This window comes from Ixodes scapularis, unplaced genomic scaffold, assembly GCF_016920785.2.
Source record: "Ixodes scapularis isolate PalLabHiFi unplaced genomic scaffold, ASM1692078v2 PGA_scaffold2__306_contigs__length_199485367, whole genome shotgun sequence".
Lineage (NCBI taxonomy): Eukaryota > Metazoa > Arthropoda > Arachnida > Ixodida > Ixodidae > Ixodes > Ixodes scapularis.
Genome location: NW_024609857.1, coordinates 167,186,060 through 167,200,960, shown reverse-complemented (window position 1 = coordinate 167,200,960; position 14,901 = coordinate 167,186,060). Strand labels below are relative to the sequence as shown.

General features: G+C 47.4%; 1 protein-coding gene across 1 annotated transcript in view; it reads right to left on the bottom strand.

Moving 5' to 3' along the window:
• The window catches only part of LOC8036402 (histone-lysine N-methyltransferase SETMAR), a 43,229-nt gene extending 28,983 nt beyond the window's left edge, over positions 1-14,246 (bottom strand). Inside the window, exon 1 of the mRNA XM_029972529.4 lies at positions 13,970-14,246. Coding sequence (XP_029828389.2) covers positions 13,970-14,113 — 144 coding nt within the window. The 5' untranslated portion in view covers positions 14,114-14,246. The remainder of the gene's footprint in view (positions 1-13,969) is intronic.
• Between the last annotated feature and the right edge of the window lie 655 nt (positions 14,247-14,901).

Sequence of the window (14,901 nt, the reverse complement as noted above, 5' to 3'; positions counted from 1 at the left end):
CTCTAGCAATGCCTGAAGCCCCCGCCCCCCCCCCCCCCCCCCCCCTTCCCAGCACGCGTTTTCTTCCTATAAAACCCCAGCGCGGGGGTATGATTAACGTCTGTGGCATAAGATAGGCACCAGGCTACATGGCCGCTTCTGGCTCCGAGTTGAGTGGATGAACGATGCTCATATTTCTCGAATTTTTTGGCGACTGCCATTGCCTAGAAAAAATAGCAAAGCCAAGTTCAATCAGTTATTAACGTTAGGGAGTGATCCTGGGTAGTATTTAGTGATGTATAGAAATATTTTTATAGCTCTTTAAGCAAAGTACAGAGGGAGTCGAAACTTGAGCAATAACTTGAGAACGACGCTCGTGTGAGACTTACAGCGAGTGCCAACGTTCAGCTATCTCTCTGAGGTCACTAGAATAACCTTTTTTTAGTATTCCTTCCGTACACACGTGTAGTTCTATGTAACGTCATATTAATAAGTCGCATTTAGTAATTTCAGTACTTCTATTCTCCGGAACATCTTTCGGATGCAGTTCAGCAAAAACAAAAAAATATTTGGGTGCCTCAATAATGTAAAATGGGTCTTGCAACATTTTGTTTTGTACTTTCAATAAATAATGTTAAGAAGTAACCCCCAACGTTGATAGCTTGCGGAAATATCCATTAGTTTTCCCCTAACAGCAGATACAAAAAAAAAAATAAAGGAAAGAGACAGCTGTCGATATCTCAACTCGCAATTTAAACAAGCGGCCACGTGATCTGATACCGCCAGTGTTCATCACAGTCATGCTCTAGGCGGCTAGGGTTTGGAAAGCAAAAGCTTGGGCTGAGCTTCAGACATTGTTAGAGTTGGGCTATTATGATATGTAATTGACATGAGCCCTTACCCGAATGTTTGGCGGTGCTGATTGTCATGAACCCGAGCACTCGACTAGGGGTTATGAAAATCGCTTACGTCACGGTGTCACGTGACTCTTGGTGCGAAATCGTGATGTCATGTTACGTCATGCTGTCAACAATGTTAACACATCTAGTGACTTCCTCAAATTAAATCGAGTTGACTCAGTGAGTCACGTGACGTCACGAGGTCACGTGACGGTGACATGTATTGACACCATGACGTGGTTAAACACATGGTTAATCATAGTGCCATAAAACCCACTATTTACCATACTTTTCAATTCTGTATATGACGATTTGATCCAAAGATAGAAATACAGCCGCCAATTTTTTATTCCCATATGTTCATCTTGTGATACTAACAAAAAAGAAAAAAAAAAGAAATATTACCTTGAACCGTTTTGAACCGGTTACCGTTATATTTTTTTTCGGTTCGGTTCCGGTTCAGTTCCAAGATGGCGGCGAAGATTTCGGTTCGGTTCAGTTCCGGTACGGCTAAAAATAACGGTTCTGTTCCGGTTTTCGGTTCGGTTCGGTTCGGTTCCGGTTCGACACCCTGGTCTCTATGGCAGTTTCCCAACTGAATATTTTAGTAACGTTGGTTGTAGCGGACGACGCGCACTTGCGCCATCTTTCCTGGGTTCTGCAGCGCGAGCTTTCGCTCCACGTGCTCCGAGCTGGTGTGCGCTAGCCCACTCGGCCACCGATCCCCGCGCCATCTTTTGAAAGGTGGCTGAAATTTCAGGTTAAGAAGTTCAGGCAAAGTGGCGCTGATTCTGTCCTTGGCGAAGAGGATTCTTTTTTCAAATATTTCCTCGCGCTACTTTCTCGTTCTTGCAATGAGTAAATTACTCTCGCAGGAAAAAAAAGAAAGAAAACGAGAAGAGCGTCACAAGGGTCACGAGCACGTTCTCGAAAACACCTAGTGCCTATACACGTTTGCAAGAAAGGCTCCTGTGCGCTGCCATTTTGAGCGATGCTGGCGCCCCGTAGCGTTTCCGCCATGCTGGGGTGCGCCAGGGCACGTCATTGGGGTGCGCGATGACAAGATAGTGCCGTTTGCTGCATCGCTGATGGCTTACGTTAGCGGCACACTTACTGTCTCGAAACGCAGGAGGAGGTATCCACACAGAATCGTAGCGTCACATATTTTAGGACGGGGCATCTTTCATGGTTGGAGCTGACTTTATAACGATCGCAGCCTCTGTTCCTGCATGTTGTGGAAGCCAGATCTGCCGCGAGCGCTGCCATCGTTGATGTAAAGGCCATGCGACTTTTGGCGCATTCTGAAGAGACCGCCTCGAGACTTTAGATCTTTTTGAAAAATTTCGATTTGTTACCGCTTTAGGCATTTTATTTAATTCTCCTTGCTATTTCGCTGTCGAAGACGACACGTGTACGTTTTATAATTATTTTTTAAAATTTTCTTTCTGCGCTCAGTGGTGTACGCTTCGGCAAGAGACGCTTGGCAACATTGCACGACAATCAGCGAACGTCTTGGCTGGAGAGTAGGTCCGCCTCACCTTGGCGCGCGGTTCGAGGTTAAGCCGGGATCCCACTTGCAAAGGTGTATAAATAAGCTATTCAATAAGGGGGATCGGTAGCCGAGTGGTCTAGCGCACACCAGCTCGGAGCACGTGGAGCGAAAGCTCGCGCTGCAGAACCCAGGGATCCTGGGCTCAATCCCCACCCCTGCCCGTTTCAATCTGGATGAGCATCGTACCGGCGTGCGGTCGTGTATCACTACTGCGTGATGCACGTTAAAGACCCCAGGCTAGCGGCTGTACCGCACTGGCTAAATTTCTCATCTACAGCTGGGAGACTCGTCGCCCCTGTGAGGCAGACCAAGTTCTAGGCTGTATAAACACACACACAACCCAATTATTAAGCTATTCAATGCTGCCCGCCATCTTCCGACACCACGAAAAATGTAAATATTGAACACCATACAATGGTGACGACGAAGCGGAATTTCTTTCCCTTCACTCCAAGATTTTTAACATACTTTTTTTTTTATGTTTTAGCTTTTCAACCGCGCTGGTTCTGTTTTGTTCGCCATCGTGCAGGTATTTGAGATTTTCAGTTTTAACATTACTCTGCTCGTAGACAACTTACGGAGAGTGTTATGTGCAAACCGCAGTGACTGGTCCTCATGGTCAGGCAACAAACAGCTGGACATAGTGGCTCAAATCTGAGGCTCAAGAAAAGGGTTTAATAAACACCCTTTCCATGAAGTGCTCTATCAAAAGCGTTGCACATGTGCGAAACCCTGACTAGATCGTCTTCCTTTGGATTAATTTTTATTTCATCTATTCAAATAAGAATAATGTCAGACGATCAACTTTCATGGCGTTGGTTTAATAATGCAACGACTCCAAGCTTCCGATTTGCGCTTTACACCAACCACAACTCTTGTCCTTTGCAGCTAATTTAAGCCGCCAGGTCAGACTTGCGAGAAACAGCGCCTCAGCTGAGACTGTGGGAAAGAAAGCAATGTCAAAGAGCTGAGCGAGACTCAAGCCGCGTCTCAAGACAGTCGCGCGCCCCACCTCTTGCACTGTCGAGTGGCCGTGGCACTGCCTCCTAATCGAGTGGCCGTGGCACTGCTTTCTTTCACTCAGTCTCAGGTGAGACGCTGTTCTAGCAAGCCCGCCCAGGATCAACACTCGTGAAGTTTCCTCGCGCTTCTTGGAGTCCCCGCTATGAGTGTTGCGAAATAAAATCGAGCGAAATGCTCAGTGCTGCCCTGCCGTGTTCTTCATGACTGGGCTGGAGAGCGGTTTCCTTGTGGCCTTTACTCTCGCCGAGAAGCAATGGGACTTCTTTAGCCGCGTAGGGGTGCGACCACACAACCATGCCCAACAGCGCCTGCGCCATCCTGAACAACTGTTCCCCGACCACTGCGATTGAAAATGTGCGCAATTATACTTGCCCGAAATAACTGTAGTGAGCCGATTGAAATAAGTTTCGGCTTACAATAGTTAATTGCTTGTCTATACAAACTTGTTTCTTAAGGAGATGAAGAGAAAGACGTTTTTCGTATAAGTCCCTGAAGGCATCCGGCCCCACGACCTGTAGGTCTAATTACTCTAAAAACTTGTCCAACCCTGGAGAAAAGAGGACAACACGGTGAGGAGGACGTGCCTCTCAGAAGGAACTAAAGCGCTGTAGGAGCGGTTAAAAGCGGTAGGGTTACAGCGACCCCTCCAGGATGCCGCCGCAGGGAGCAACTACTACCCGTGCAAAGGCCGTAGGAGATCGCGCTGTTCACTCTAGCCCAGCCATTGCTCTTCAAACTGCTGAACGAGGCAATGTCGACTCACACAGGGGCGTTTTTCTTATGTATTCCTACGTTGCGTTATAACAAGGTCTGGGCACTTGATCTATAACCTACCGATGAATCAATTAATGATTTAATCGCGATTAAATTTTTAACCTAATCCGTTAAATTTTGACAAAGGAAGAAGTAAAAATTTAACGCTTTCACCGCGCAGACGTGTGCGAGTACTCCTGTATGAGGGAAAACTTTAGGTGAAAATTTGACCTAAAGTAAACTCTAGGGGCGAGATGTGTGACCCGAAAGAAGTGAGAAGGTTATACTTGTCCCAGCCATTTCAACGCCGTGCGATTGCCCGTTTAACGCAGCTGAGCCTATAGACCTATTACTGTATTACCCAACAATCAAGGAGAATGCCGGGAATGGTGTTCCACGCGCCGCCCCTGCTGGCGTCTGCAGCAGTAACTGTTCTAAAGCAAAAGCCCAAAACAAATGGCATCTTGCACGCGCGGTCGTCAACGCTTTGGTTTCGTTATTTACTTCGAATCTTTTATACGTGAAAGGCGTGCGCGTGCGGCGCGTGGAACACCATTTCCTGCATTCTCCTTGATGCTTGGGTAATTTAGCAATAGGTCTATTGTGAACAATCAAAGGAGTTCCGTATTGCTGGAAAATATTAACGAACCTGTTTGCTTCTGCGCCTGAAGTAATAATTTGTGAGTGTGGCTGTCTTTCGGCTGTTCTCAAATACAGATCGAAGTTGATTTAAAATCTGAAATTGTACATTTTGCCGTCTATCACAAATTTAGCAAAGGCCGTACTCCGCCGATTTCTTCATGGTCTCCGATTTGCTTGAAATTTTGCTAAACTCGCCAAACAACATCGCCAAAATAGTATCCCAAATATTAGGTCAAAATAATTTTTTTTCACGAAGTTATTGAATTAACAATTTTGGTCCTCACCGTGTTTTTCAAACTGAAAGTCTCTACTGGCAACAATGAAAAAGTGACGTCATTGGAAGTGCAGGGGTTCACTCTTTGGACTGTAGAATTTGTTCCCAGCTGATTCGAAGCAGTTTCATGGTGTCAAATGAATGCCTTGGAAGCTGGCTCCAGTCCCCGCGCTCCAGCACGGAACAAATGATTGGCATATTCTATTTTTTAGACTGCTCGCCCGACTGGCAAGCTGAACTTCCACTGACGTCACGGCCCTGAAAAGGGCGGGTATATTTGAATGTCTGTTTTTGCATCATTTTCATTTGCCGATTTCGCAATAACTATTATCAATTTCACGATACTAAATAGCATACAAGAAAGGGTAAAGGCCTGGGAGTCAGAAAATATAGTTAGTTGAGGTAGCTCAAAAATCGGCGGAGTACGCCTTTAAGATTAGGATGCATGAAAATGTACGAAACCTGCTATATTATCCAAGCATCAAGGAGAATGAAGGGATTGGCGTTACACGCGCCGCACGTGCTGACGTCAGCCCTATAGTCGGATGCAACCTGAGAACAATCTTTTAGCTCCACCCACAAGCGCATTGCGCCCATCTGAAGTGCCTCCGCCGTCGAGGAAGTAGTTCGCTAGCAACGTTGCGTTTTCTTCCTCCAGGAAACCTGTCTTAAACTACTACAATATTTATTTAATAAGTTCGGGACATTTAAATGAGTTAGAATACGTTTTTGTCAACGAAATAGCTGTTTGGTAAAGAAAGAAAGTCATGTCCAATTCATTTTCTGTCCAAGATACTGTCTAACATACCGTCTTCCAGCGCCTTCGATTGAGGGAAAGCGAAGCACTTATAGTTCCTGAAAATAATAAATATTCAGTGATTTACATAGTTTTGTGGGCTTTGCGCACGAAATGTGTGCCTTTATTTTGTTGGATGAATAGAAAACAAGAATAATTATACTTTTCGGGTTTTGACAAATCGGCACCCTCCCAAGTCATCGACACCACCACCGCGCCCCGCTCTCTTTGTCTTCCGTCATGGATCCCACTGAGGTGACATCGGAAAGCGATTCCCCTGATTCTTCTTGGACGAAACAGCCTGGTGCAGCCTTACCTCAGCAGTGCTAAGCCTCGCGCCCGCTTCGAAATTTTCGTTGGCGATAGCGTCGCTGGATTCTCACGTTGTCGCGCAGAAACTGCTGCAAACGCAAGCCGATACCACTAAGATTTCGTGGCGTAACCTCGGGCACGTAAAACACGGTGCAAAAAAGCAGAATAATTGTCACGAGAAACTAGCGTCGCGTTGCTAAGGCCAGCAGCCATGTTGAGCTTTTTCTTTTTTCAAAAGGATCGCGATTGGTACACGGAATCGTGACGTCATGAAAACGATTGGCTGGCGTTCCTCGGCGTAGGATTACATTTTCCTCTGAGAGGCATTTCCGGTTTTTTTCTTAGCTTGCAACAGACTATAGACCCCTTTCGGAATTTTGGCAACACTGAAAAAAATTTAGCCGGAATAGTAAAACATCTAGCAACATTGGGTGATCGCCGCCATTACGCAGGGTTCGACCGGTCGGCGTGCAGCGTAGCCGCCGTAGCGTTTTGAGCTATGGTTTGTGCGGGTGTTTTCCCGATCACCTGTTGGTCTAATGATCTATCGATACTGCCACATATAAGTGACAGAGAGGTGGAGCAGTTCTACAGGAGCCGGTCAGGCACAAACCGGTGCATGGAAAGAAGCTACAACTTCTTCGTCGAAGCATACGTGGTCCCCGCATCGATAAGGGCCAACTACTCACGGAACGTACAGGCAAGTTTTTTTTTTTTTTTTTTTTTTGGTAGTGATTTTTTTAGTAACATTCCATAATTTTAATACAGTTAATCATAGTGATCGCGCTTTTAGCGTGGCCACTCCGAACGACCCGGTACGCTGCCTCCGTCGTGAGCTTGTCGTTCGGTGACAGCTGAGAACTCGCCTTGTTTCGTTTTTCGTACCCCTCCAATAAACTTACGACCGCGTACCAGTAACTGCAAAAGGTGCCTCAAGAGTCACAACCTTGAGTGTTCAAGAAATCGCAATCGAAAATCGCTCAGAACAGCTGAAAAGGTTGTACGGGTGGGTGGAGCAGCATTTTAAATTCCTTCCTCGGTCACCTTTTAAAGACTAAGAAATTAAGCGGTTTATGGCATTGCTCACAAAGCTACAGAGCAGACTTTCCAGAACCACTGATGTATTGGGTTTATTTCAAGGCGTTTGTAAACGTACCACGTTTGTTTAAACCCACCCAAAATGCGACATTGAAAAAAAAAAAAAAAGTGTGCTGAACTGATTGTAATTTGCACAGAAAATATGCACAGCTGTTTGAGTGTCAAACTGGTGTATAATTTTTTTTTTTATCCCATTCAGTGCAGGAAGTTTCTTCATCAAGGCTTCCTGATACCGAAGCAAGAAGAAGACCCAAGAACAACACACAATGTGTTCAGGAATAAAAACCGTTGAACAGAATAACAATTGTTGAACATGCTCTAAACACCAACTCTTTGGCTGCATTCTCACAAATTTCCAAACTGATCAGTAGCGTAACGTCCCTAAACGTCTAGCGGCACGGCCTTGGCACTCTGTTCAGGCCACCACCCCAAAAGTTCCCACGATCGCAAGGCGGGTTGGAGTGATCTTCAGATTCGGTGTACACTGCATTTAGTCTGTACACCCCCTCCACCCGACGTCTGTTTTCTGGAAAACTCTTTACCGCCGTGAGTAAAGGAAACGAACTGGCGGAAGAAGTAATCATGCATCTACACGCGTAACGAGTACCTAAAATGGCCTCGGTTGCAGTGAAGAAGCACTGAAGGAGGGAGCCGCTCGCGCACCGTCCTTCACGCCGTACCTCTCTAGTTAAAGACGGGGCGCGACACACGGCCACACTACTACAACATATAATCGTTTGCGATGCTTCCGCTTACGGATGATAAGAGCGTTTTCTTGTCTAATTCGCGAAAGTTTTGTAAACAACACGAGGACTCCGTTTTTCTTTTTGAACACTTTAGAACTTGTCTGACACGTACCTTTTTTTCCGTCTCCGTCAACGTATCCATCGTGCGTACACAAAGGTACGCAGCCATGCGATGGCATATTGATGCGGCGCGCGCAGACTGGGACTCAAAGTGTAAGCAGCACCGTTGTAGGCGGTAAGATGCAGGCGGTTCCGGCGGGACCCCTGCGTGATGGCGGCGGACCTAGTTGCAGTTGCGTGCAACAGGTGGCGCTCTACTCCGAAAGGGGTTAAGCTTAAATGGTAAAACAAAATGGCTAGGTGGCGTAAGCTACCGCCCGATCCAAAGGGCTCAGCCGTATTCATCCATCCATCCATCCGGTTAGAGTACCTACGGTAGCAGAGTTGCGCATTCAGCCTCGGCGCGTGGCCGTAGCGCCGGCTTTACCGCACGAGCTGGATGCTTTGCTCCTCACGTGACTAAATTTGGCGAATAGCGGCGCCGCGCGCGCCGCCGCGCATGGAAAACAGGAGAGGAGGAAAAGGAGGCGGAAAGCAGGGAAACACACGCCGGGGCAAGAGAAACGTCGGCGGAGCGACCGTAAAGGTGGCTTTCTTGCACGCCACCGGATGCTTTGCTCCTCACGTGATGGATCTCGGCGAATAGCGGCGTGGCGGCGCGGGGAAAACAAATGCGCAACTCTGGCTCCCGTAGGGAGCCTATACAGGAACTCTAAAAGGGGTCTATAAACTTTTCTAAAGCAAATACCTAAAACAAATGGCACCTTGCACACGCGTTCGTCAAAGCTTTATTTTGGGTATTTACTTCGAATCTTTTATACGGGGAAGGCGTGCGCGTGTAGCCCGCAAAACACCAGTCCCTGCATTCTCCTTGATGCTTGGGTAATATAGAAATAGGTCCATGGACTAATTATTCCATTAAAATTGATGCCTAGTCCTACTTACAAAGTAGTCCGCGGGACATCTGTGCTTCATATGTCGCATGCAAATCTACTATTTGAGTTGGATCCCGTGCCTCATTCAAACAACGAATGTCCCGTAGACTTTGAACTTTGCACGTGTTCTCGCGCAAATGAAACCATAAATGAAGCCACCCGCCCGCGCCAGTAACGGAGTATACATCTTTCCATAAAAGCGTACGAGGGCGCGTTCATTGCTGTGTTTGTGCCATTTGCTTTCAAGGGCCGCACGAGGCACGCGCCTTGTGCACTGGCGCATTTGACGCTACTTGCAAGGCAAACGTAAACAGATTGGGGGGCTTCAGTAGTGTGAACATAGAATAAACGGATGTCCACCTGCTTTGATCATGATCACGATCATGAGCAGATTATGGGAGCGGCATACACGAGGAGCTGGCACGAGAGGCACTTCGGCGCCTCGTCACTTCGTCACAAAAATGCGTCCGAATCGGACACGCTCGCACGTTTTTGTTTTGTTTCTTGTGCGTTTCCTTAACCACCCGCCTTGCGCTCGTTATTTGAGCGGTAACTTTAGCGCAGGCCGCGCTTAGAATCTTTCGAATATTCACTTATACAGTTGTTTTCAATGACGCTCATCAAATTTATTAGTCAAACCATATGTTTATTTGCAATAAATAAAAAGGCTGTCATTCTTTGGAAGCCGCGGGTTCGCTGTCCGCACACACTGTCGGAAGGAGTGGCTAGGTAACGTCAGTGTTTTAGCCTGCCGTTTTGTTTTTAATGCGAAAGCATTAACTGCTTTATGAAGCCAACCGGCGTTATCAGCTTTTGAAGCGGCGCCAAACGGCACCTAAATTTCCCTGTCCTATGGAGCGAAGCCTGAAGTCTGTAACAGCGAATTGGTGGATGCATTCCTATTGGCTCGCGCGCGCCATAGTTTCAAGGACCGCCACCCCACAGAGAAGCGCTCTCCATGACTCAGCGGCCCGGCTTCCGGTAAGAGGGAGAGGGTGGCCGGGCTCTGCAGAGTGGTCGGCCGCTCGAGCTCCACCTGGTTCCCGCTACCATCGCATAACTTTTGTGAATGGCCTAAAGATTCCGAATGAGATTCTGCTCGCTATCGTCAGTTACGAGGTCCCTCGTGCTGCAAAATAATTTCATTTATTTCATTTATTATACCCTTACAGCACCCGGTAGGGGCTTTACATAAGGGGGGGGGGCAAAAACAACAATACAGATACAAGTCAACAAGAGTTAGGATTTTTTTCCTCCTTCCGCTTTTTTTTACATATTGTTTCTTTACTGTCACGATGTCGTCGGGGAGGGAATTCCAGTCTGATATAGATAACTGTAAGGGAGAAAATTTGAAAGTGTTAGTTCTAGGAGTGGCAAGCTGAAGTTTCTGTGAGTTGTCTGTGCGTGCCGAGACATGGTGGGCAGCTGGGCAATATTTTTCTTTCTTTGAGGGTGAATGATAGTACATGTGATGAGGGGCAGTTAGTCGTGTTACTTTACGTCGGTCAGCAAGAAGGGGTATATTAGTTTGTTGTTTTAGTGTTGTTATACTTGCACGGGTATAATTGCGGAGAACGAAGCGGATTCCACGGTTTTGAATGGCTTCTAACTTGTCAATAAGATATGACTGATGCGGGTTCCAGATGAGAGATGCGTATTCCAGCTTGGGACGAAGATGCAATCAGTTTTGTTTCCCGAGTTGCCAGGTGTAAGTGACGTCTTAAAAATCCGAAGTGCATGCAAGACTAGAAATAAAACAGCGCGGAGTAGGTAGGCTGGCTTTGGGGGCGCATTGCAAAACGCCAAACCAGGGAGTACAAGGAGACATGGGATGGGCGTCTTTTGAGAGCAGGGAGGCGGTGAGCAAGATAGAAGTTGAGGATCGGTTGAGGCAAATGGATGGGGACCAATGGGCACGAAACGTTTTCAGCTATTTATACATAAGGAGCATAGACACAAAGTGGAGACAGCGCACTAGGAAATTAAGAGGAAAGTTTTTAGGCTATAGTGGAGATACGGAAGAGCAGGTCTCAGTTAAGAAGAAAGTTAAGGCCACAGAAAGAGATCGGTGGTTAGACGGAATGCAGACAAAGACGGCTCTGGAAAGCTATAGATTAAACAAAACAGTTATTGCCAAAGAAAGCATTTATGACAACTCTAGGGGAAGCTCATTGTTGTTTGAGGCGAGGACGGGTGTTCTGCGAGCCAGAACATAGGTACCAGGAAATGGATACAGTGTGCACTGCTTGTAAAGAGGAGGACGAGACGGCTGAGCACTTGATAATCTACTGTAAAGGGCTTCACGCTATGCCTGCCGAAGACAACATGGATTTAATAAAGTCATTGGGTTTTAGAGACAGCGAAGGGAGAGTGGATTTCAGGACTGTAGAGATTACCAAGCAAAGATTAAGTGAATGGTGGCAGAAAGCGAGGGAAAACTAGGTATTTTCTTATTAACTGATGGCAAGGGGGTTTTATAGCCCCACTTTCTTTGCAGTGCGGAGTGAATATAGATTTTACATTTAAATATTCTAAGCTTAAATGGTAAAACAAAATGGCTAGGTGGCATAAGCTACCGCCCGATCCAAAGGGCTCAGCCGCATCCATCCATCCATCCATCCCAAACAGAGTTTGGGTTCTACGCATGCGCAGCGCTTAGCCCCTATTTCTTTGGAGCCTCAAAGCTTTGGGACCCCCTATTATAAAACTCTCTATAACTGTCGTGCTGCTTCAGCTACACGATGGCCTAAAAGCAAGCTACACCTACCAGCGTCGTTCCTGTGACCGGGGAATGGGCCCGTGGAGTTCGCAGATAATTCCATTGGCGCACACGATAGCCTGGTATTTGAGGGCGTGCACTCTCTTGTGACCAGACAAGTAAATCTTCTGATTCAGAGACGGTCGGCAGATGGGCCTTGCTGTGCCGTTCCAACTGGTGTTACCGTCCCTATTATTTGAACCGCAAGCCACAATCAAGCGTCGTTTCAGCGCAAATGTTTTACGTTTTCATAATTTTTCACTGTTAAGAAGTTCGTTCGTTGTCCACAATGGCGCTGCACGCGAAAAAGGCGAGCTTGCCGCGTTGCGTCGTCAGAAACCCTATTCTATAAGCACGCTGCGTGAGGTGTCGTTGCGTTGGGTACCCCAAAGCGTTGAGGCCCCCTATTCTAAAACTCTCTATTACCGCGACTGTTTAATTGATTTGCGCGGCACACAAGCACCGGTTTCGGCTGAAATTTGGGCAACGCGGCCTGAGACGTGCTTGGAACCCAGTTCAATCGCCAAAAAAATATCCGAAATTGCCTTCATTGTCCTTTTAAATGTCTGTCGAAATGGGAGCGAGCATGGTATACAATTTCTTAGAACTTCATAAGTAAACCGACCAACCAAATGTTTACGTCGCAAACAAAGATTGAGAACCTCACACACATGTAGGTGTGATATTATGAACAAACAAATCTCCTGATGCTGATGTACCATTATTCCTAGCCACAGACAAAATACAAGTTAAACGTTCGTTGTCTATCTCCTCCGCGACTTTCCTCACATAATCAACATAAACTGTTTTCGCTATATTATGAATACAAAGAACGGTATACTTTCAGGAAATACATGCAGATAGTCTGCTTGCGCTAACTATTCTTGAGGCACTGATCTGCATCCCCGCTCCACGAGTGCGGCCACCGGACGACCATCTTGCATGGTAAATTTTTTCGTTCATTCGCCGAAGATAAGATCCTGTCCTGTGTGACGCGTGATACTTGCCGTAGAAAACGCGAGGAAGTTTTTACGAAAGCGCAGTGCCGCAGGAAAAAGGCACAACTCGTCGAAAGCAAGTTTCGCCGGCCTCGCGCCGGTCTCGCTGCGCGGCTTCCTTGGTACGCCGAAGAGCCGTGTCTCTGTGCCTTCGCACGCTTGGATACCGACCAAGAATCGAGCACGAAAGCGCGATGAAACGCGACGAAAAACACGAATATGCAATGCATCCGTCAAGGCGTTGGGTTCCTGGACTGCTGGGATGCTATCCTGTTCTGGGACGTGCTTCAACGCACTCTTAAAAAAGACCTACCGCTCACGGCTCGGGGAATACGCTTTTTGTCTGTGGAAGGGACGCCTTTCCCATATGACCTCGTATTTTTACTGGGCCTGCACGCTATTTGGAGATGTAGGATGGCAGTTCGTCACGCGGATCTGGATGCCCGTCCAGTACGGTATTATTTCATTGCAAATATAAACTTGATAGCAGCTGTCAACGAGAAAGTATGTCTGGAACTGGAGTGGTTGCCTGCATTTCTGAAGCTGTCGATGATGAGAGAATTTTAACAATTCTCACCGCCTCTCCAAACCTTACAGGCGACGTCCTATCGTCGCCTTCACTAACGTCGTCAATATAATATTGCACATGTTCAAGTGAAATTTGTCGTGCATTGTGAATCTTTGTTCACTGTAAAAAATCTTGCAATAAAGAAAAAAAAAAAAAGGATCGGTGGCCGAGTGGTCTAGCGCACACCAGCTCGGAGCACGTGGAGCGAAAGCTCGCGCTGCAGAACCCAGGGATCCTGGGTTCGAGCCCCACCCCTGCCCGTTTCGATCTGGATGAGCATCGTACCGGCGTGCGGTCGTGTGTCACTACTGCGTGGTGCACGTTAAAGACCCCAGGCTAGCGGCTGTACCGCACTGGCTAAATTTCTCATCTACAGCTGGGAGACTCGTCGCCCCTGTGAGGCAGACCAAGTTCTAGGCTGTATAAACACACACACAACCCAATTTTTTTCCGTCAAGGCGCGGAGGGGAGAGCAGAGCAAACAAGTTGAAGCAACCTAATGGCTGCCGCGTCACGTGATTCAAAGATGGCAGCGCCCATGCATGCGAGGGAGGATGAAAACGTATCTTCGCCTACCTCGAAGTACGGCAGATCCTGGTCGTCCAGCTCGTTGACGAAAGAGACGGGGCGCCGTTCCAGCCCCCCGCTGATGTCATCGCACAACATCCTGCCTACTGTAGAAGAAACCAACGTTTGACAAGCTCCGCGGAAGTTCGTCATTCCACCGATTCCGTCGCTCCTGCCAGTCCATAGGGTCCATAGTAGACCTGTGCGCCGCCGCCGCCGCCGCCGCCGCCGCCGCCTGTTTTGCTCTCGCCACTCTGCACCGCCGTTGCCGCCGTCGCCGCGCAATAAATGCATGAATAAATGCGGCGCGCCGCCAACGCCGCCGCCAACTTTTCTTTTTTTTTTTTTTTTCTTTTTTTTTTTTTTTAAAAGGGGGGGGGGGGGGGGGGTATTTTTTGCAAAAATACGCCCCTTCTCCCTTCCCCGGCATTTTTTCCGCTTTTGTATGAACCTGACCAATGCATAGATTAGAGCACTATATAGCTCCTTCGGAGCAGAGTAGCGCAATCTAGAACGCCGCCTCTCGGCGACTAGCGGCGAACGCCCGGAGGTTCCAACTGCGGTCAGAAATGCATGGAGAACGTGAGAAAATCGTTGTTTCTTCAGTATTGTGGGAATGTATGGAATCGCAATCATTTTTGACATAATAATGGAACACTTTAGAATAATTTCCGCTAAGTTTTGTGCCCCGCAAGGACCTGACTTTTTTTTAAAAATTGCCTGAGCGGCATCATGCAGCAGACGACACGGTGATGTCACACCATTCACGTGACCCGCTCCGGCCAACCCGAAAAGCCCATCTCCGCTGCGAGCAAAAATCGTCTGCTTCAAACGCCATTGCCTTGGAAATCGCCTTCTCAAAATTTGCACACGCATCCGATATTGTTAAAACTTTGATAAAGTGTTTAGTGCTTTACTAACTTCACGACAGACTAGTTTTG